At 44.7% G+C, this 23,447-nt stretch overlaps 1 protein-coding gene across 1 annotated transcript; it reads left to right on the forward strand.

Moving 5' to 3' along the window:
- Positions 1-20,526: 20,526 nt before the first annotated feature.
- LOC128270185 (odorant receptor 30a-like) lies at positions 20,527-21,831 on the forward strand. Its single transcript, XM_053007590.1, has 4 exons — positions 20,527-20,628; positions 20,983-21,117; positions 21,562-21,717; positions 21,781-21,831. Exons 1-4 carry the CDS (start codon positions 20,527-20,529, stop codon positions 21,829-21,831), a joined length of 444 nt encoding a protein of 147 aa, XP_052863550.1.
- The last annotated feature ends 1,616 nt before the right edge of the window (positions 21,832-23,447 follow it).

A 23,447-nucleotide genomic window follows, 5' to 3' on the forward strand; every position in this document is an offset into this window, starting at 1 on the left:
TAAGTCATGCTCGGTTCATCCGCTCCAGCGAGGCAAGTGAACTGGGGCGAACCGTTTATGGCGCACGGCAACCTACCCATTACTTTCGTAACCTATATCATCATCGTCATCATCGTTATCCCGTTGATGATCGTCGTTACGGACATCATCATTCTTATCGTTCTACATCAAATCAGCCCTTTTTGGGTATCTACTGGGGTATTTGCTGGCTGGTTCTTCATTCTACTTTTCTTGAAACAATGGCAAACTTTGTATAATATTTAATGAAAATACAATAATTTTAGAAAACCTTTCATTTATGATTTTGTCGATGATAGTAAAGTATGATTTGAGTTTGTAAAAATAAGTTCAAAACATTCATGTTGAACATGTGTCAAAACATGTTGTTTTATAAAAAAAAATTAGCATAAAGTTCTCCGAAAACTGATACAAGTGATTCTTACAGTCTTTTTGTAATGGTATTGCGAATAAGGTTGAAAACGATGCAAGAAACGAAATAACAAAACGTTTGCCGTTATGCTCATCATTCTTCGTGCTGGGAAATTTCCAACTTTCGAACGGTCGTGCCGGAAGCCAGACAGTAATCATACCACGGGCAACAGCGCTATGCATCACTAGTCGTTGCACTGGGACGTGCTGCCGGTGCATGAGAAAAAGAAATTCAACGTGATCGAAAGCTGCATCGGTACGATGCACGAAAGGCTGGGCTCCAATCGGGCGGAAAGGGCACGGATGAACGTGACGCTGGCTCACGGGCCACCAAGCGTCTCCATCTGCAGGTGCCAAGAACAGGTGAACCTCGGGGCGAATACGATTGCGATTGTCACATGACAAATGTTGCATTTAAACGGGCCCAAAGCCCAATCCCGGGGTCTTGCAAAGTTGACTATAAATTTTATGTATTTTGCTACGCCACTGAAGGGTTTTCAGCGTCTTCTCTGTGCGAAAAAAAAACGTGGCAATGAAGGGTATTGAATTGAGGGCCACTTATGTGGGCGTTCCTTAATCCTTTCGGTGGCTTTCAATTTACTTTGTTTGAGGGACACTTCGGAGGGTTGCTTGTGATGGGACACTTTGGCATTTTGTCTGCCAATGTCTGTCTTGGTGGAAGAATTGAAAACTTGTTGTAAACTCAATGAACCCCCAGTCCAATCCAATCCGAACAGAAACTGATAGTTCAGACGAAACGAGCTTCATGTCGTACGGTCGGAAAAGCGTTTACACCATGAACGCTAATCGTGAAGAAGTGAATTCTAGCATCAGCCAGATGACTTTGTGGCTCACACGCGTGAGTAACCCGAGTGCCGCAACGGAATATTAACCCACCGTTGCGCGGCGCGGATGATGTACTCACAGATGACCTCAATCATTCCATGGTTTCGCACATCGTCTAACTGTTATTCACTTTTTTCCCAAATCTAAAACTCTCCTCGCCCTTTCGTGTGGCAGCTGCTCGTTTATGGTTTAGCCGGAAAAGGGTTACCATTCGTAACATTCGTAACGCACGCGAGGCAGAGCTGTGTTGGTAACGACAGCAGGAGTTGCACTGTGGCAGCGCAAAAAAGAGAGTCTAACCGACGCAAAATACCAGAATCGGGTTAACCATTACGTCGGTTTGCCGATTGCAACCAACGGTTGCGGCGAGCTTGTAGGGCGAGAGTGCATGTCCTCGGGGCCCACTGTCTCGCTGCGTATGAACTTGTTGAGCGGTCAACCACGTGCAGGAAGGGTTTATCAGCATCCGGACACGCGGCTTTCGCACGTTTTGCTGTCGGTTGTGGAACAAAGTTGTCGGCGCTCGGTCAACACGAGGCAGATGCCCTTTCTGTTTCCACGAGACTCATAGGTTTTCACGATCCTTTTGATGAATCCTGAAACCTATTTTGGAACATTTTTATTGAAAATATTTAACATTTAAATCGTTTACTAATCAGTTAAATATTAAACTCAACAAAACTAATACTGAAAAAACTAAACTAAAACAGAAACCGGGTTGAGTGTGGTGTGAATAAATTATATGAATCGTTTAATAAAATTAGTTTATTTCTATAGCACTAAGCCATGATTAGTGCCAAAGTAACTGGAATAGGCTATCGTAGCAAAATGCAGCAGACGAGAGTAATCAATGCGGTTCAATTGTGCCTGCGAACGGGACCTTTAAAGTGAGGATTAAGTCTTGCCGTGAATTGATTGTATGACGAACGGCCAGCGTTCATCCAGTGGCAACATAACAGGATTCAAACAGTGTACGATAAATTTGCGACCAGTCCTTTGCCTCAGCCGACCGTCCATTATAATAGCGCCGGGACGGGGAAACCATGGAAGGTATTTTCAATTTACGATCTGCACAGAAACGTGTATAAAACATTAATCCAATTTGAAATCCATTCCACCCGATCGGGACCGGTTGGCCGCCGGTCGGCGGGTGGGCCAGTTGAACCCAATCCAATCTGGCGTGTCGCAGCCAAATTCGCCCAACTCTTCTTAACCGCCCGAGTGAGTTGGCAGTAAGGGCAGAAGCCTTCGCCGAGGGAGTCGAGTCTCCCGATTGCTTCGGGATGCCTTCCATTGCAAAACGTGACAAACGGCAATGCCCAAGGATAATTTTCATTTGCCCACAGCCGCCGGCATCGGTCGGTCGATTACTGCGCGTCTTGCGCAAAGCCCTGGCTACCGGGTCGCCTGCAGGGCGGGAACGCGGCCGTAGGTAAATACTAGAAGCGTCCTTACCGTCCCCCAGAATGCTGCTTTCAATTCGTCGAAGTGCCTCGTGCCGACGGAGGGCCGGAGTTATAGTGCGATACAGCACAGAAGGGTGCCGCCGTTTTGTGCAACCGAAATGGAATATCTTGAGTGGATTCCGAGAAGAGTTATGAGTAATTGATAAATCTCGATGTCAGCCGACTCTAGGGGCTCTCGGAGTCGGAAGTTTGATGTTTGAGCGTGTTTCTCACGAATCGCCTCGACGATGATTGCTCGACGGCCGGCCGGCCGAAGCAGATTCCTGGTGCTTGTAATTATCCACCTGGGGCCTGAAGGGCACTTCTGGGAGAATTTATGAATCCACGGAGTGCGGTTTGCGGTTGTTCGGGGATTCAGGTAGAAACGAAATGAATTTACCACAGGCTCTTTTGCGTATAGAAAAATATTCGTTTCTCACTTCATGTACTGTTGCCTTAAGGTGACATTTACGCTGAAATGTCTTTCTTCTGATAATATATTAATATACAACTTAGGTTTCATCAAATTAACGGTTGAACAGAACTCAAGTATTATTGGTGGCTTACATTTAGGATTAAGATCATCGATAGGGATAAGTTTCAGAAAGTGGCAAAAATCAAACGGTGCGCTTTGCAGTGCCCTTAATCATCAAGTTCCAGATTGGCTTATTAACTTCCAGGGAAACCATTCGCGCCACCTATTTCGAGAAGCATTAGAATTCGTCTGATTATACCTGACGTCAGAGAAGATGATTAGCCGTGCCGTGTGCGCTAAATAATTTGAATGATTTAATTAAACCTTCACCGGCAAGCATTACAGGTGTGGCGTAGCACACACGCCTCCCGGCCAATCTGGTTGTACGATCGCAGTCTGCGGGAAATTGGCCATATTGCCCCGGCCGCGCACATGCTTCGCGGAAACCGATGTAACGCAATTAGCGGCGGTACGGTTAAAGTTCAGCCGCCGGTGCAGGTCAGCGAAGTCGACGGAAGGGTCTGGGGACGCTCGGCCGAGAGTGCACCGGGCGGGTACTACAAAACCGCAATTGGTTTGGTGTAATGAACACAAACAACAACATGCAACGAGCTGCAAAGCCAATGGGTGCAGCGCGTGGTTGGAAGAAGGTGCCTTGGCGTAGTGGATGTGCCTACTTGAGTCATAGGGCATACAACCGAGGGCGGGTCAATAGCCGGAGGGAGTGCCCGGTGACCGTTCGTTGCGAATGTCGTTGGACTTTGGCAAACGTGCCTCTGGGGAGAAAATGGCGGTTGAAATATGCGACTGCTACAGCAAGTAGAATGATCCTTTAACGATCGCTTGCTGCAGGATTTTATGGCAGTAATTTTATTAAATTTAGAGTATTTTGGCATACTGTGAAAATGGTAATAAATGGTATACTTTTTCATACTTTTAACATTTCTAACCCTAATCAAAAAGGGTTCAAAATGATTATTCAATCGTTTTGCAATATCAAAGATTTGATGACTGTATCCTAATAAATAGTACTTACTAAAGAGTTCAAATTCAAAACAAACGCCATAATCGGAAAGCAAGTCATCGGACTTGTTGAGTATTGAAAACCCTGATAAAAAGATGAACTGCTTTTAGAATAGTTGTAATGGTTAGAATAGTTGGAAAGTTATAATAATGAATATGACAACTATTGGAGGCGTTCAACAGATGCAACTTACTCATATTCATGCGCTGCCAAATAATGGAGCATGGTTTTTCATTGGCTTTTGCAAGGGGTTCAACGATTATTGCAGGACAAGCTATTAAACAGGACGATAATGACTTTCACTAGCCAAAGTCAAGGCAGTTAAACTTTTGCCATAACCTCAATGGTGACGTTGGATTCCACACCCAATATTGTCCACCAGTAGGAGCAGGAGGCAAAAGGAACAAAATGGCAGTTCGACAGGCTCGTTCAACCGTTTCGCCATAGATTCGAATGCAATGTGACATGCTGTTGTAATGCGCCGTCGCTCGGGCGGATGGGTAATATCGTTCTTAAAGTTGCTCCTAAAAAGGAAGCTACCCGCACGCGGTCACGTATGGGTTCCAATCTGAGGTCCAGTCCTGTGCGTTGCTTTTGTGTCGCTATGTTTCCGGATTTTCACCATCCGGCGTACGTGCGGAGAACTCAAATAACGAACAACGGACACATAGCCACAGTCTGATGTGCCGTTTTTCGAAGGGATAACGAACGTAGCGTGCCTTGCTGAATCCACTTCCAACCGACGGTGACGTTCTGGTGCCTGCCGGTGTGTCCGAGCCTGCGTTTCGACGGGCGATACCTAGCGTCGACCCTTTAGTAGGGCAGGCGATGGTATTATCCAACATGCAGTAACATACAATCAGAGCGAAGCACGCCCGCCAAGAGCCACTGCAAGTTTAATTCAATTACTGCGCCCACGGTGAATGACTCGGTGCACCAACTCGATTGAAAGAGGCGCAGTGTCCGAAGACCAATACAGAGGACAAGAGGACAAGATACTACAGCATTAAATACCTTTTGACGGGGCTTATGCTGCTACGGTCGGACTAGACAGCACCAGACGGTCAGAGACGCCGGGGCAACGAAGATTGACCGAGCGAGGTTTCGACGGAATCGACAGACCTAACCTTTATCTAACCATTACCCGGCAGACATGCGTGAAAAGATCCCAAAATGGCGGGGACTCAATCGTGTGGATCCTGCGAATCGCATCGCTCAGGGGCGCAATTATTTTTCGGGGATTTTCCACAGGACTCACGGCCGCAACGATAAAACCGGGGTTACCGAAAAGGTTGCGGTCCCTGTGGTACCATGGTGGCCATGGTGTAAAGGTTGCAGCCCGTCGAATCTCGGCGGTTGTGGGATTTGGCCTCGAGTGATACCACCGGGTGGTGTTGTTTGAAGCCTTTGAAGTGTGTAATTCGGAATTATGTCGTGTCCAACCAATGTAAAATCGGTGATGAATGAAAGGATTAAATCTGCCGCGAGCCGTTTACGATAGGTTAGGGCTTGATTGGTTGTGGGTGTCCTCTGTTGTCCGATACAGGCGTCCCTCTAAAAGGCGTATTCGATGACCTTTCTACTACTTTGTATTATCTTAAAAATAAACAACTCTTTCACGATACTTCGTCAAAAATGTTTGTTGTGTGGCCAAATTACTCAACTTTATTGTGCTCACTGAGCAAAATCGATCCTGTTTCGTTGCCCAGCACAAGCAAGCAAACGCCCCGGGCACTCAAACCTCAAAAGCGCATTGCGGAAACTTCTTTAGCTCCGCAAAACTTTCACATATTCTACCCGTGGAGCGGTGTGGTCAGGCAACCCTACTAGCGGGACGAGAACTTTTTCGGGACCAAAGGAAGTAGACACTTCACACAACTCCTCGAGGCGGCCCAGAACGGACAGACTGGGGCGACGAAAAGGGTCATTTATTTGGGATTAGAGTGCAGGATAATTATAATCTATGACGGAGGGATTACGCCGAAGGTGAGCGAAGGATAATAAACACTGGGATAGACAGTGCGAAGAAAGCGGCAGGAAGTTATGCAATTAGAGGCACGCCCGGGGAATCATGCAAAGCGGACGAGGATTTATTTTTATAAGCGCAAATGATGCCGGGACTAAGCCGTGAGCCGACGTTATTGCATCGGCGAGAGTTGGGGTGGATCCTCTGATCGTAAAATTAATTACCTGTCGGCGGCATCGGTCGTTCCTTATGAAAAGCCGGCGCACAGGAAGTGTTTTACTTTTGTGGGCTCATCAATTATGCGAATAATAAATGCTTCTGTACTAAGCAGCGGCCACTCGGGGTTAGTTTACGAATCAAAAGTATTTTTGTTTCATAGGTTGTTTATGGAAAGTCGAACTCGGATTCGAATCCGAATAATTTTAAAATGTTGTTTGGTTATAAAAGTTATTAAACTAGTAATATTGTATGCCGATTGTACGCCGATGTTATTTGAAGTAAAGTATTCGTCGTCTTTGTTGAACATGACAAAAAGCTATTGTTGAATACGATTTTTAGCTTCTTCTCTTTAAAGCAGCACAGCTGGAAAGAAACATCCTGAACTTTGATGACCAGAGCAATCAGCTACGCGTGCCTTGATATGATACAAATTATGAGGGATGAAAGTGCAATGAACAACTCGATTTGCTCGATTTCCTCGAAGAGGCCCAGCAGCAATGCCACTTCATGGCAATAAATCATCATTTAAAACTGGTTTCAGTCAAATGGGCACGTCCTTTTTCGTGTTGCGTCTTTTCTCGTTTTCGGAAGAATGATAAAGTTTCTGCCCCGAGCAAGACAGCGGTCCCAAGTTTGTCCACCATATTACTGGCGAGGCGGCCAAACACCGATTTAAGCAAACGTTCCTAATGAATGAAAATCCAGCCAAAGTTTGATGTAAACTTCCAGAATCGGTTCTTTCGGAAATAATGAAGGAAAACCATACCACTCCCCGGGATCACCGAGGAGTCGCAAGCACCGGCAGAATACCGTAGAGGTTAAATACCTCCCAGACAACACCGAACCAAGCCCAAAGTCAAACGGTCCACAGCTAGCCACATTAGGGAGGACAGTAGAGAAACAGGCAAACTGGTTCTGGATCATGCAACGTGGACTACAATTTATGCTACACGCTGCAAGGGGTGTCTCGTCTGAATGCAACCTTCCGCACTGAGCTCGGAGCTCGAGGCAAATGTAACCGCTTTGTCTTTTCAACATACCGAGCAGTCACATGAAGATGATTTGTTTTGTTCCATCACACATTCCTCGACGCTCGCTCAACGTTCGAGTCAGTATTGTATTATGCTGGGCTGAGCTGAGAGAGTGGCTGGTGGCAGGGCACTAGCGTGGCCTAAACTGTGGCAGGGATTTTCCAAGGCTGTGAAGCATGTGACGCTCCGTCAGCTGGAAGCATTTCAGATGCAAAAATGGGCGAAAAGAATGGGAGTTGCAAAATGACTGCGGCTGAAAGTCAAATTAACGCACAGCCAGCTTCCTGTCGGAGTGCTGCGGAGTCGTTTCGGCTTTTGTTGTGACGGTGTCACTTCACGCCGCCCTCGTACTTTAAGGAAGGGGAGCATTGCTTGACGATGGAGGCGCCTGGTGCTGACAGATTTGAAGACTGCTTTTTGACCACCACCAAACCCACCCTGAGCGTGGCCATGGAATGCTCAAAATGGTAAACCGAAGTGACCATGACGAGTATAATTGCCCACGCATTTATGCTTCATCATCTCAGCCATCCCAGTCGGAAAGTTTGGGCCTCTTTCGGCTCTCTTTTGTGGCCATTACCATGTGAAGTTGCTGGCTGGACGTAAAACACCCGAGCCGGGCTCGCACGTCTGGTCTACAAGGGCAATGTTAGCTGTCAAAAGTGTGAGAAAGGAAAGCCAACTGGGTCCGGCAGTGCCCGGCAGTGACAGCGGGCTGCCAACGTTTCAGACCGAGAGCGTCAAGTTGACACCTTTCTCGGGTTTCATCTGGTTTTTTATGGTTGTTTTTTACAAGTGGCTTCCGGCGGAGGGTCAGCCGGTAGCTTGCTCTAAGAGGACCTGTGCTTAGAAGCGTATCGATTGAGAAAAATTATGCTCAATCAAGAATAAAGCTTTGGGCGCTCTAGAAAGGGATTGCCAATTAGCACTAATTAGGTGTATATTGCTGCCCAGAAGTTGGCTTCATGCATGAACACTGACGCATTGGTATCATTAGGGCGTCGGTGAAGCGAACTTTATGAAACTTTCTGTTTATTGAAAGTTGCTCCACGAATTGTGGGTCAAATGCCGACTAATTGGCGAGCATTTTTCTCGCCCGGCGCCATTCAACCTAACCCATCCCATCGTGGGTCAACAAAAAGGAGGTTGGCAAAATGAAGTTAAATATTCGCAACAATTGAGCTGCGGGGATCAAAAGTTTTAATTAACAACAGAACCGTCGGGGATGTGGATTGCTTCGGACCTGGTGTGCGCTCTTCTGCTGCCTCGGCGAATCCCAGCCAGTGTTTAGGTGGTGATGCCCTTGAATCGGTGCTACACTTGCTGAACAACAATGAAATAATTTGCACAATAAAGGTGCGATGGGTGTTATTAAGGGAAACCCTCAAACCGTCTCACGATTGCCGACTTGCGTGAAGGTGCTACAAACGGAGCATTATCCCTCAGCACTTTTCAACGGAAGGGAGCAGCATCTCAGCATAAATTATATCCGCTTATTTCAGACCGAGTGCCCTGCTCGGGAGTGCGCGAAACGAAACGCTACACGCCAGACTTGCAAAAAAGTCGCAAAGTGTTGTTGCGTTGTTTTTGTGTGCTCAAAAAACAAAAGCACCGCGGAAGAACGCACGGACAATCGCAGGTGGTGAGATTGGACGCATATTTTAAGGGGTCTACCATTTAATATTCATCGAATTTCCGGTGGCTGCCACACACACAAACCACAGGTGCGGTAATACAGTAATTTGTTTGAAACGAGCTGTAACCATGTGCGATGTTGGATGGCTAGGAGAGGGACTTTGATTGTTCATCGCACAATGTTTCTGCCCGAAATGGAACACAGAAGTGGTTTTGCAATAGTTGGTTTTAACAAACTGTGGACGAAATAAAAGACTACACTCACCAGGAGGGCACTAGCATAGGCAAATAGTCACAATTGCAATAATGTTGCCCGGTTTATTCAGCGCCTTGAGTCGCCAATAAAATGGTGCATAAAACGGGGCTGCTGTTGCTTCTTGAACTTGAGCGCATAAAGAAACGATACTCTGCCACGCAACATGAAAATAGCAAGAAAATGCGGGAAACTCTACACAGTCAGTCCGAATCGCACGCAGCACGTAAAAACGACCACTCGCGAGCGGACTGTAAATGGTTGAATTAAAATCACGGCACGGAAGCAAAATAAATATTGCCCTCTTCCACGGACACCGGTACCGGAAGTGCGAAGAAATCGTAGACCCCGGCTCACCCTGTCGTGTCCCGACCGACAGTGTCACGGGGCGGGGCCCAGGAATCATTTTAAAATGATGGGTTTTCCATCGGGCACTTCTGGCGATTGTGTTCTGCCATTTGACAACGATTTTATGCTCTTCGATGGAACGAAGTTTTCGGAGTGAAGTGAATTTCCGGCGCACAATGCAACGGGTTTGAGGACACAAAGTTCGGCGCGGTCATGGTTAAAAGTGGGACTCGCATTTACAAGGATTAAACCTCTTCGTGGGGGTCCCGGGCCCATGAAAAGGCCATTCGTCATTCTCGGCTTCGTCCGCACGGCCATGGGCACATGAAACTGAGCGTCGTTTGCGAAGGACCCCGACGGCAGTGATTATTTGTTTGCTGCTTCTGGGTTGCAGACGAACGGCGAGAGAGCAGAATGGAGATGCAATGATTTATGTTCACTTGCCTACGCCCGGATATCCGGTTTCTCAGGCGGACAAGTTGTTGTGTTGAGATTTTTTTTGTCGTCCCGCTTGCTGTGCACTACACAGTCCGCTTCTCCGTTCTAGTTACTCTAATGGCCCACCTACAGAGACAGCACCACCCTTCACCCCGACCGCTGGATGCACTCTGCTCCCATTCTGTCAATCGTTTGCGAAAGTTGTCAACGTTCCGTTCCAGATGAACGGTGGCCGATCGGGGAGTGCTCCTGAACGGTGCAATGCAAAACACCGTTGTTAAGCAGCAGAAAGTGTCCCGTGTTACGTGTTTTTATCGTTGCCCCTGCCTGATCCTGGCTCTGAATCGGTCTCAATATCCGGCGGGCGGGTGCTGCCTGTCAACTCCGGCGCGGGGGCAAGTGATACGATCGACAGCTGTTGTTTACTGCAGTGCTACGTTCACGTCCTTTTGTCCACTGTGATCCCGTCTGGAGGAGTGTTCTTTTCCACGAATGTTTATCTTGTCTCGGGCAGCACTCAGGTCCCAGTGACGACGATATTTCATTCATGCAACGCTGTTTGTGGACAATAAAACTACTTGGAATATTTTCGCTCCAAATTTTGTCGAGTGAAAATCTTCAAGGATTCGTTCTGGGAGCTTCACCGTGCTTTACCTTTACGGCGCAATTGAAATCCCCAGTGAAAAGGATAACATCAGCAGTGAGATAAAGAACTACGGTAAGTCATAGCTTAAATAATAATGTATTTGGTAGCTTGGTTAGTATCACAAACGGTCATATGGTCAGAAATTTTGCATCGTTTTACATTTGATAATATCCCCTGAAAGCCGGGCAGCTGGTGCCCAGGGCGTATCACAACAGGATTTAAATCAATACCAACATTCCATCGTTGGGTGTCGCATAATAAAAAGGCGAAACCGGTATTCCACGAACTGGGGATGGCTCCCTTCAATCATATTGATCACGTCGTAAACTGATGCTGGGGGAGGTCGCACCTCATGTGACGCAAAACCTCCTATGCCCGCACAACCATGCACTCACTCTGTCGTCGGGGCCATTCAGGGCTTGTCGGGATCAATTTTCGTGGGGCGGGCGATGTTGGACAATAAATCAATGGTATTTAAAGCGGGAAATTGTGAGCGAATTTCCCCGAAGCCCGAACGAAGCGAGATGTCACAAACAATACCGCAGATTGCAGACGAAAGGACGTTCACCGTGCAACCACTGCGGCTTCAAAGGCGACGTCGTTTTCGGTGTAATAAAGGAATTTTCCCGCAGACCTCGCTGAAAAATGGATGGCGCGGTTTTCCGGGGGTGACTATTTCCGCATACTAACGAACGCGCCCTAACCATGTGGGCGCACAGCGTGCAGTGTGTTCGCTCGGCAAGGCATCCTTCCCGATTGTAGAGAGTAACGAGAAAATTACTTCCACCAAGCATAATTCCACCGTGGGTCGAAGCAATTTATAATGGAAACAATCCTTACACCCAGCTCGAGTGGTTCGTCGTTTGAGGTGCTGAAAAAGGTGGCTTTCCATTAAAATTGGCCTGTCTCTTGTTTTCTTGTGTTTTTTTAAATTAAACTGGGAATTCAAAGCTGGGACAGGGACAGCATGGAGACGCATTTATCAGCTCGTTGGGTGTACTTTCGTTGGGAGAAAAGTAATAAAACCCGAACGGATGACGGTACCGTTTGTGGGCTAGGCACCAAGAGATTGAGGCGGGCTTCGACGATCGGCGGAGAAACCAACTCGCTAATGCTTCCTGCTATACCCAGGAATCGGCTGTACCGAGTGAACTTCATCCGTTTGCAGCCGGTGGCAGATAGTATCCCTTGGAATCATCGGCACTTTGCGCCTCATGTGTGAGTTTCGGTTACTTTTTTATGCGATTCGAGATGGAAAACGACACTCGTCAATACTGTGTTCTAAGCTTGTCTGGAAGAATAGCTACACGGTCGAACTTGCTGTTTTTAAATCCGATTAAGTGATGGCATGTGCAGTAGCTCGTTTGGTGCATTGGTTTGAAACTAGGAAATGACGCCACCAAGAACTGCATTCCGCTCACTGTGCTGCTTTTACTTTCTCAGTTCGAGTGAGCTAATATTTTCATTACAACATCGAGTTTCAGTCGTTCAAAAATGATAAAATTAACGCATTTGGGGAGTTATGAACCCAATATCAATGCATGGCCAAACATTGGAACTTTTGTGAGAACAGTAGTCCACCCCAGAAACCAAAAACAAAACATATCGATTTCGTTTCACGTATCAAAAGTGATCAAAGAACATAGCGGTTGGGACGTGAACGAAACGGATCCGCCCTTCATCTCCGAGGCACATGAAAGCAATCAGGAATGGGATTTAAAAGATAAATTTTATATCGTTCCATACCGATCGGCTTCGTGGCATCGTAAACAAGCAGCTATTTTATGCGGCGGCCCCCAACATCGTCTCATGTGTCCCGCACGCACGCATCCCCCATCGCAGAAGCGTGAAATGATAAATGAACAAACTGTGGTTGGGTTAGTGGTGGGCCATCGGAAGCAGCCGCCCCGGTTCATTTATGTATTCAGTATGTAATCGATAGAAAGTCAGAATTTGGCTGCACGGGCCCCATTCAGTGGATCGTAACGTCACTGTTACGCCATGATGAGACCATGATACGCCAATTACATCCTCGAGCCGATTGGTTGCAATTTTTGTGCCGCGTGATGGAACACAGTTTTGATTGATCTTAGCAGAGTGGCGCATCGCTGCTTAGAAATATTGCTAAGTGCATACAATGCTTTTCGAGATAGAACCCTAAAAAATCAACCTTTCTTGTACTATGTTACATACTAGGCTGTTCATTAAGTTTTGACGTTCGATACCATAGGGCGCTGCTACGAATCTAATTTTTTTTGGTTATGCTGGTACACTCTTCAAATGAACGTATGTAAAGTTTCATTTCAATCGGACACTTAATTTTTTTTTTACAAGCCATTTAGTATCGACGTGTCACATTACTGTTTTACAGTGAAAAAAATCAAGTATCGTGCAGTGATTTCATTTTTTTTTTAGAATGTTTAAATGCAAAGGAAAATTATGAACCAATACTGAAAGTGTATAAGGACTCTTTACCTTTAATTAGGTGGTTAAAATGCGGTTTTCTGAGTTTAAACATGGTCGTAGTAGCCTTTAAGACGATCCAGGTCAAAAACGTCAAAAAACAGACACAACATCGGAAATCGTAAAACAATACAGGATATCGTTTTCGAAAATCGTCTAATCACTGATAGAAATTAAGTACCATCCCATTGTACCTCATTGAGCAGTATAACCAATATTTAGACTGAAGTTTTGGGTTCCTGAAAGCTGTTTGCAACATGGGTGCCGCATTTGCTACAAACGCATTCGAATGCATCTTTGTTGACACCATTTAAAGCGTTTTCGATTGGATAAAGTGGATTTTGTGCATTGAATCATCACTATGGATGAGGCTTAGGTCTATTACCATGATCCTGAATCAAAACAAGAGGTTAAGGAGTGATTTGAAACTTTTTCTTCGGTTCCGAAACGAGTTCGACCAGAAATTGCCAAAAGAGATGTTAGCATCAGTTTTGTGGGATGCGAATGGAATTTTGCTAGCGGATTATTTGCAAATTGATAAAACAATAAATTTTGATTATTTTTGTCACATTTTAGACCAACTGAAAGAGAAAATCTGTGAAAAAAGACCCGGTTTGAAAAAGAAAAACATCCTCTTGCATCAGGGCAATGCACCCTGTCAGAAGTGCATTTCGAAAATGGCAAAAATCCATGAATTAAAGTTCGAATTGTTGGAGTATCCACCCAATTCACCAGATTTGGCCCCTAGCGACTTCCATCTGTTTTCAAACCTAAAAAAAATCGTGCCCAGAAAACGTTTTTCATCAAATGATGACGTCATAACAGCTGTAAAACAGTAATGTGACATGTCGATACTAAATGGCTTGTAAAAAAAAAACTAAGTGTCCGATTGAAATGAAACTTTACATACGTTCATTTGAAGAGTGTACCAGTATAACAAAAAAAATTAGATTCGTAGCAGCGCCCTATGGTATCGAACGTCAAAACTTAATGAACAGCCTAGTAGTATAAAGTATGTTTCGCAGATTGTGGCAAAAAAATATTGCATGCACATTAAATATTACATGGTTAAGATAAGCTCTCATATAAAATTGTGCGATGGACCAAAAGTTAGATTGTTATTCGTCGGAGCTGTTCTGATGAATTCCTATCAAAATTCCAACGACCGAGCATCGTTCAGTCACACGAAAAGGTGTAAGGTCCTTCGGAAAGCACCGCACCGCAAACGAGGCTGGGACAAATTTTCGTCCGAGCCAAACAAACCACCGACTATTAAAATTTCATAAGAGAGCATCATAACTGGGGCTTAAAATTGGACAAACTTTGTCTCATTATGCAGTTACCTTTTCGCTGCCAGTACCGCGTGGTCCAAACGCACCACAAACACACACACGACCGTCAACAGAGAAATGAAACGTGAAATGTAAATGACATCAATGAATGAGGATCCTCCTAAGGTCGCCGGGCAACAGAAAGGACCGGTACTTTCGGCAGGCCTCGGTTAGACGGTCGGGTCTAAGGGCATATTAATTCATTTCCGTATGCGCATGAAGGCAAGGAGGCCACCCCGCTTTTGGGGCCACGGCGCGTTATTAGGGTTCAGCTATGTTGGGACAGAAATTAAATTTTGTACTGCGTCATCCGCCGAGTGAACTGCCTGGACTCACACGTAAAGAGCCGTACCTCGAACGGGAACGGGTCGCCTATAAGTATCGGAATAGTTTCTCAGCTTTTGCCTTTCAAGCTCCCGGTGCGTTGTTTGTTTTCGTCCCGCCCCGTGGGCCGCAAACGACGACACAATATTCGCCTTCATTCTAGGGACTGCTACGGTGGAGAATCGTAGCCCGGGCCGGGAATTCTGCGTCAATAACCATTAATTTGATTACACTCGACACGAGACAGTTTCCGTTTCGGGCGCACGAGACTGGGCCGTGGTTTGTTTGCCTTTGCCGACGTGTCGAAGTCCTGCTCGGCCGTGTTTCGCGCCGGGACACGAGGTACCACGGAGTCGTCCCAACAAGGACGGCCGAGAGTGGGCATCATTAATCGAGCGATGACCTGCGTGCGTTGCGCTGTGTGTCAATGGACCCAAAACAATGCTCGAAAATGGTCCAAATTTCCGTCGAGTCTCGTTTTTATCGCCCACTGAAGGATTCTCAGCGTTTATGATGTGCTAGAAATCCGGGAGACGCTGTTACTGTTTGTATGCTGCCTTGAATGTATGAATTCTGGGCTCTTTAAGGCGTTCAGCATATTTTCGCTAAGCTACGCCAGGTAATATTAATGATGTTGGTGAAATTTAAGATGGAACGTGTTGTTTCCGTGCAGATTACCAAACCGTGAAAGTCAAAACATTTTCCGGGAAATCTAAACCTATGCTTCACCTATTGTTGTTTCAGCACAACAACGCCCTCTCGGTGATTATTGCTCTCGGAACGTGATAGGCAGTCCTGAGGTTAACAAACAGCATATCTAATCAACAATATATTGCCTTTCAAAACCGTACTTTGCTGAAGTGGTGTGAAGAGTGAGCGGTGTGTGAAAATCGATTTGCACGTCGGGAAAACAATTTTCCTGCTTTTATTTGCATACCGGTCCGGATGCCAAGCACCCCGTGGCAGTTCAAGTGGTGGCTAAATCTTTATCCAAGAGTTGTTGGCTTCATCCGCAGCGCTTTGGCAAAACATGTACAATTCGTTCAATCTTTTCTTCTTCTATTTTTAGGGGGAAATGTTTTAGCACTTCACAGCGCGCTTCGGAGGTGGCTAGAAAGGTGAAGCCGAAAGCACACCACTTTATAGGCTACGCTCGCTGCAGCGCGCATACTGATGATTGACAATTTGCATAGCGTCACGTTCTGGGAAGCTTTTCAAATACGCGCGTTGGGGTTGGCCAACATCAACACTCGGAAAGAGTAAATAACCGTGCGCTCCTCACGCTCGGTGCGCACCATAATGTCGGGGATCCGGAAATCAATCGATCGACAGAAAGCCATTGACAAACCAATCACGCGCGGCGTTGCGAAACGAAGACAGCAAAACGGGTAATCTTCTAATTCCATGCACGCAGCCGGATTTCTCCTCGACATTGGCAATACTTGTAGAGCGGTAGATGAGTTTTGCGATATTTCAAAAGAGGCTCTACTGGAAATTTTTGTGCTGTTGAAATTTGTTTGATTTGGCCTAATTGAGAACTTGCTAATGTTACTGAAAGTACTTACCGTTTTCAGTTATCAACAGTTCCAGACTGTGGTTTTACTGTATCATTTGCCGCCTTTGTGCTGCAAATGGCTTGCTGAAAAAGTGAATTTTATTGATCAGTTTGTTGAATTATACTTTGTTTTAAAACATGTAGCAACAGTAACAGTGAAGGCTAGCAATAACAACAGGAATAGAAGAAGTATCCAGATGTGTTGAATGTAGTGATGGGGGCTGCGAAATTGACTGGAGCTGTTGCGGCACCGCCAGAGCTTCGCAATAGTTTCGTCATTATGTTTTGATGTCGGTGTTCTTGGTTTCTGTGCGAAAAGATGCGTTTCAATTCCGAAACGATGACAGTTTATGGAAATGGCTAATGGTTTCATGGGAATGCTCTATTTCTTTTCCCATACTATTTAATAACTGCCCAACCGAATCAATAACTGAATATGTCACATTTAATTGCTAACTTTTGTTGAGCCTTTACCGTTTTCGCTAGAATTGATTGGCCACACATTCTATTGGTTGGTCGTAAATGCGTACGTTCATAACATTATTCCTTTCCTTCCATTTTCATAATATTTCTTGTTCCTCTTTCGGAAATCAGCCGAATCAACAAATGAAAGGAATAGTTTGTTTAAAAAGATTGCCAATAAGATATGATATTATCAATATTGCGGCACCAACATCATATGCCTATTTTCACGAGACACGCAATTTTCTGCTACATATTCGATGAAGCCTGGTGATATTTCAAAGCGACGATTTTCCAAACGACACGCCCTCGTGTAGAAAAGTCTACTGAAAATGACTGCATGTCATTTTCCAACAATGTACTATCGGCTTTGATGTGTTATTGGTATCAAATTATAGCAAAGTGTTCAAACAAACGAACAACCAAGATAAACATGTAATGCGTCTCGTGCGAAAATAAAGGGCTATATATACTGCAGCGCTCCAGAGTGTTCCATATCAGTGCTCTAGACTATTCCTTCGTTAGAGGAAGAGTGAGATTGTGTCTTGAATTATGAAAAGCAATCGGTTCGATAAATGTCCGAGTTCAAACAAATTTTCACCCGATTTACGGACTGTTTAAACCGTAAAAGAAGAACGACGGTCGTAGAACCATTTCGCCAGTGTCCAGATGTGTTGAATGTAGTGATGAGGGTTGCGAAATTGACTGGGGCTATTGCAGCACCGCCCGAACTTCGCTACCGATTCGTCATAATGTTTTCGATGTCAGTGTTTTTGGTTGGTGTGCCAAAAACTGCGTTTGGATTCCGGGACGTTGAATGTCTCATCATTGGCATGGCGGAATTGCTTTTGCAGGTTAACTGTTACGTAGGGACGCTCTTATTCTTTTTGCAAAACGACTCAATGATCGAGCTTACCCGACGTATACAGCAACTTTCAGAAGATGGTTAGTATGAAGATACAAGTTCTACTTAATAGAACTAAGAACTAATACCTGTTGTTCTCTTAGTTTATAACGAGGATTGCAAGCCGCTGGTCGATAGAATGCTTTCGAGTAACCAAATTTGGCAGAGAGCCACTAGAGTGTACTTTTATGGTTTGTTCCTTGCCGCGAGCATCTATTGCTACAGTCCTGTGGTGTTCACTATGTGGTCCTATACCGTAGGACGCAATGAAAACGACACTGCTCAATTTTATATGCACATGGAGGAGGAATTTTACGGACTCGACATCAGAAACAACCTGGGTCACTATTGCGTTTTTGCGACGTTCATGATTATGCTAGCCTTCAATAGTGCTCTGGTCGGAGGAGTTAAGCTGACCACGATCGTAAACCTGGCCGGCGTCTGTACCGTACACTTCGACCTAATAACGCTCCGACTAAATGAGCAGGCTCGAAACAGTTCGCACCGTAAAGAAATGAAAACATTGGTGAAGATGCACGAGGAAGTTCTCGATTGTCCCAAGCTCCTCGAACAGATTGTGTCTCCCGTTCTTTTGCTGCAGCTCGTGACGTGCGTTCTAAATTGGAGTCTCATGCTGGTATTTTTTTCAATCTCGGTCGGTACCCTACGATTGTATGCATGATTTAGGAAAGAAGCTAACAATTTCTTTGTAAACTTTTGTAGGGTTCTCTGAGTTCACAGCAGATCAATCTTATGGTCTTGTTCGTGTTCAGTACAACTGAAACCTTTGGTTACTGTTTCATCGGAGACGCCTTGTCAGTTGCGGTACGACCATACAATTATGTCGTCGAAGCCATCTAATTTGAGCATCTCAATTTTAAAGAGTTTTCAGGTTGCCGAAGCTGTCTACGAAGCGAACTGGGAGAACGAAACCACCGCCGTACAAACGGATCTTCAGTTGGTTATGGTGCGGGCCCAGAAGCCTGTCGGTATAACGGCTGGCAAATTCAGTTACATGAACTTTGAGCTTTTTGGCAATGTAATGGTAACGCTTTTTTATCAAATACAAATTATTTAACCGGACAATTGTTTCTCAATCCAGGTCGTCCAAAAGACATACTCAACCTTTCTCGTGCTAAAGGATATCCTCTGAATGCCGTGCAATATCTCCTAAGCCGCATCTGCACCTACACAGCCACGGTACAAACGTCGCCGGCAATATGGGCCTCATATGTTTACCTTTTTCTTGCCACTACATTTCCGTAGAATATAAAACCTACACTAGGTTTGGCACTACATTTCTGAAGAAATGTGAAATTTTATGTAGCAACCACCTTTTCACTTCTAATCAATTGCCCACAGATAATTGCAACGGATCATTATCACCCAACGAATTGATTGTTGTATGGATGATCAATAACATCGCCCATCAATATCACTTGTCGCGTTGCCGTTTGTAACGAAGTTAAAATTGAATATCATCACGTTGTAACAGAAAATGTTAATGAATAAATGATTACGTCACTAAATGTGGTTTTGCCAATTTTGGTTATGTTGAAACTATAATTTTTCACAGGAATTAATTGGACTGCAGATGGTGGTATAAATCGTGGTATCCAGGACCACAAAGGCATCCCTTAGAGCTGACCCCTTCTATGTACTCCAGGTGAGCTCCCAATGCGTAACGATTAGATCGAAGTCTAGACACCATATGAATGAACTCTCCGCATACCAACAGACCGCCTGAACTGTGGGGAGGTAGGCCTGCCTGTTCTTTGCCCATAATGGCGCAATCGGATGGTATCCACACATATACGGAAGACCTTTTCAGACTATGTGTTCTTGGTTTCTGTGCGAAAAGCTGCGTTGGGATTCCGAAACGTTGAAGGTTTATGGAAACGCTAATGGGTTCATAGGAATGCCGAATTTTTTTTCTCCTTTCAATTCAATAACGTCCAAACCGAATCAATAACTGAATATGTCACATTTATTATGTTTCATGTCACACAATTAGTTGCTAATTTTTGTTGAAGCTGTACCGTTTCCGCTAGAATTGATTTACCACTCATTCAATTGGTTGGTCGTAAATTCGTACGTTCATAATTCCTTTGTTTCCATTTTCGCAATATTTCTTGTGCCGTTTGGTGCAAATGAAAGAAAAAGTTTGTTTAAAAAGATTGCCAATCAGATATGATATTATCAATATTGCGGTACCAACATCATACGCCTATTTTCATGAGACACGCAATTTTCTGCTACATATTCGATGAAGCCTGGTGATATTTCAAAGCTACAATTTTCCAAACGGCACGCCCTCGTGTAGAAAAGTGTATAGGAAATGACTGCATGTCATTTTCCAACAACGTGCTATCGACTTTGATGTGTGATTGGTATCAAATTATAGCAAAGTGTTCAAACAAACGAACAACCAAGATAAACATGTAATGCGTCTCGTGTGAAAATAAAAGACTGTATATACGGCAGTGCTCCAGACTGTTCCTTATCAGTGCTCCAGGCTATTCCTTCGTTAGACGAAGAGTGAGAGGTGTCGATAAATGTCCGAGTTAAGGCAAATTTTCACCCGATTTAAAGACTGCTTAAACCGCAAAAGCAGAACGACAGTCGTAGAACCATTTCGCCAGTGTCCAGATGTGTTTAATGAAGTGATGAAGGTTGCGAAATTGACTGGAGCTATTGCGGCACCGCCCAAGCTTCGCTATCGATTCGTCATCATGTTTTCGATGTCAGTGTTTTTGGTTGGTGTTCCAAAAACTGTATTTGGATTCCGGGACGTCGAATGTCTCATCATCGGCATGGCGGAATTGCTTTCACAGGTTAATTGTTACATAGGGACGCTCTTTTTCTTTTTGCAAAACGACTCAATGATCGAGCTTACCCGACGTATACAGCAACTTTCAGAAGATGGTTAGTATGAAGATACAAGTTCTACTTAATAGAACTAAGAACTAATACCTGTTGTGCTCCCAGTTTATAACGAGGATTACAAGCCGCTGGTCGATAGAATGCTTTCGAGTAACAAAAACTGGCAGAGAGCCACTAGAGTGTTTTTTTATGGTTTGTTCCTATCGGCAAGCATCTACTGCTACAGTCCTGTGGTGTTCACTATGTGGTCCTATACCGTCGGACGCAATGGAAACGACACTGTCCAATTTTATATGCACATGGAGGAGGAATTTTACGGACTCGACATCAGAAACAACCTGGGTCACTATTCCGTTTTTGCGACGTTCATGATTATGCTAGCCTACAATAGTGCTCTGGTCGGAGGAGTTAAGCTGACCACGATCGTGAACCTGGCCGGCGTCTGTACCATACACTTCGATCTAATAACGCTCCGACTAAATGAGCAGGCTCGAAACAGTTCGCACCGTAAAGAAATGAAAACATTGGTGAAGATGCACGAGGAAGTTCTCGATTGTGCCAAGCTCCTCGAACAGATTGTGTCTCCCGTTCTTTTGCTGCAGCTCCTAACGATCGTTCTAAATTGGAGTCTCATGCTGGTATTTTTTTCAATCTCGGTCGGTACTCTACGATTGAATGCATGGTTTAGAAGAGAAGCTAACAATTTCTTTGTAAACTTTTGTAGGGTTCTCTGAATTCACAGCAGATCAATCTTATGGTCTTGTTCGTGTTCAGTACAACTGAAACCTTTGGTTACTGTTTCATCGGAGACGCCTTGTCAGTTGCGGTACGACCATACAATTATGTCGTCGAAGCCATCTAATTTGAGCATCTCAATTTTAAAGAGTTTTCAGGTTGCCGAAGCTGTCTACGAAGCGAACTGGGAGAACGAAACCACCGCCGTACAAACGGATCTTCAGTTGGTTATGGTGCGGGCCCAGAAGCCTGTCGGTATAACGGCTGGCAAATTCAGTTACATGAACTTTGAGCTTTTTGGCAATGTAATGGTAACGCTTTTTTATCAAATACAAATTATTTAACCGGACAATTGTTTCTCAATCCAGGTCGTCCGAACGACATACTCAACCTTTCTCGTGCTAAAAGATGTCCTCTGAGCAATATCGCCTAAGCAGCATCTGCACCTACACAGTCACGGTAGAAACGTCGCCGGGAATACGGGCCTCATATGTTTACCTTTGTTGGCACTATATTTCCATAAATGTACAACTACACTACGTTTGGCAACAACATTTCTGTAGAAATGTGGAAATTTATGTGGCAAACAGTTTTTCCAATTATAACCAGGACAATTGCAACGGATCATCATCACCCAACGAATTGATTGTTGTATGGAAGATCAATATCATCGCCCATCAATATCACTTGTCGCGTTGCCGTTTGTAACGATGTTAAAATTGAATATCACCACGTTGTAACAGAAAATGTTGATGAATAAATGATTACGTCACTAAATGTGGTTTTGCCAATTTTGGTTATGTTGAAACTATAATTTTTCACAGGAATTAATTGGACTGCAGATGGTGGTATAAATCGTGGTATCCAGGACCACAAAGGCATCCCTTAGAGCTGACCCCTCCTATGTGCTCCAGGTGAGTTCCCAATGCCAAACGGTTAGATCCACACATATACGGAAGACCTTTTCAAACATACCTTAGTTGAGCCTCAGAATCCTTTGCGTGAAGTACTAGTCTGGGATACGTATTGCCATGAGCTTATTGCCACGTTTATTGAGAAGTCGGTTACGCTAGTCGTTGTCACGCAGCCAGCTTGGGTTCGATTCCCACAACCGGGCTGGCCGATAACAGTGGCCGCTGCTACGGGCGTAACTTTCTATGTTACCCTGCGTCCACACTTGCAGCAAGTTGGGCCAACTTTTTGCTGTCACACTAGCAATTTCTAGACGTCAAATCTGTGAGCTCCAGTGAGTGAAATGACAGTTCGTTTGTTTATGTTTTTAATTTGGCAGTTTATCATTTCATTCTGTTGCCAATTGCAGTTTTGCACCGAATAGGCTTCTTCGAATATTAAAATGTCTTTTAAAAATAATAAAAACAAATCTAAATCGCGAAAACTGTGTTTAGTTGGTGCGTCTGTGCTTGTTGCATACGCTCAGTATTTGGATGCTGAGCGTGTATCACGACGTTGTTGGACGCGAGAGCTCTTCGCGGAGGCTTCACACCACGGATTACATTTAATCGACCAGCTGAACGATGGAATAGGGTTCCGGAATTTCACCCGAATGACCGCAACAGATTTTTGGCGCACCGCTTCCATTGGTAGCTATAGCTGGGCAGTGGTTCCTCAACAATTCCGTTATGGTTCGCCATTCTTTTCTGCGGATAACATGAACAACGACTTTTTCTTGTTCACCAAATTGTTCTTCAAATTATTTTCCGCATTTCGCACATACCTTTCCCGAGGACAATTTGCACTTATTTCTCAAATTCACAAACTTGCAATCAACGTAAACAACAGCTGACACCAAACTACGTTTACAAATAATAACAAATGATGTTTTCCTTCTCTTTCTATTGCCATCTTTGTCATAATCTGATCCGCTCTCGAAATGCTGTCCAAAAATTTGGACAGCGAAAAAAGTTGCCCGTACCAACTGTCAAATTGAAAAATATGGCCTCTCAACCCGAATCGGTACAAATAACCGATAAGCAAGAGGAACTCAACGGCAACTCAAAGTAGCTCACGGATGTCC

Source organism: Anopheles cruzii, chromosome 3 (genome assembly GCF_943734635.1).
Source record: "Anopheles cruzii chromosome 3, idAnoCruzAS_RS32_06, whole genome shotgun sequence".
Lineage (NCBI taxonomy): Eukaryota > Metazoa > Arthropoda > Insecta > Diptera > Culicidae > Anopheles > Anopheles cruzii.

What these genes read in the sequence shown, in the direction of transcription:
- LOC128270185 (XM_053007590.1), top strand. Translation starts at nt 20,527, where the DNA reads ATGTTTTCGATGTCAGTGTTTTTGGTTGGTGTTCCAAAAACTGTATTT. An exon ending in TGGCGGAATTGCTTTCACAG is followed by an intron (nt 20,629 to 20,982) that starts GTTAATTGTTAC and finishes ATGCACATGGAG; the next exon opens with GAGGAATTTTACGGACTCGA. An exon ending in ACTTTGAGCTTTTTGGCAAT is followed by an intron (nt 21,718 to 21,780) that starts GTAATGGTAACG and finishes TTCTCAATCCAG; the next exon opens with GTCGTCCGAACGACATACTC.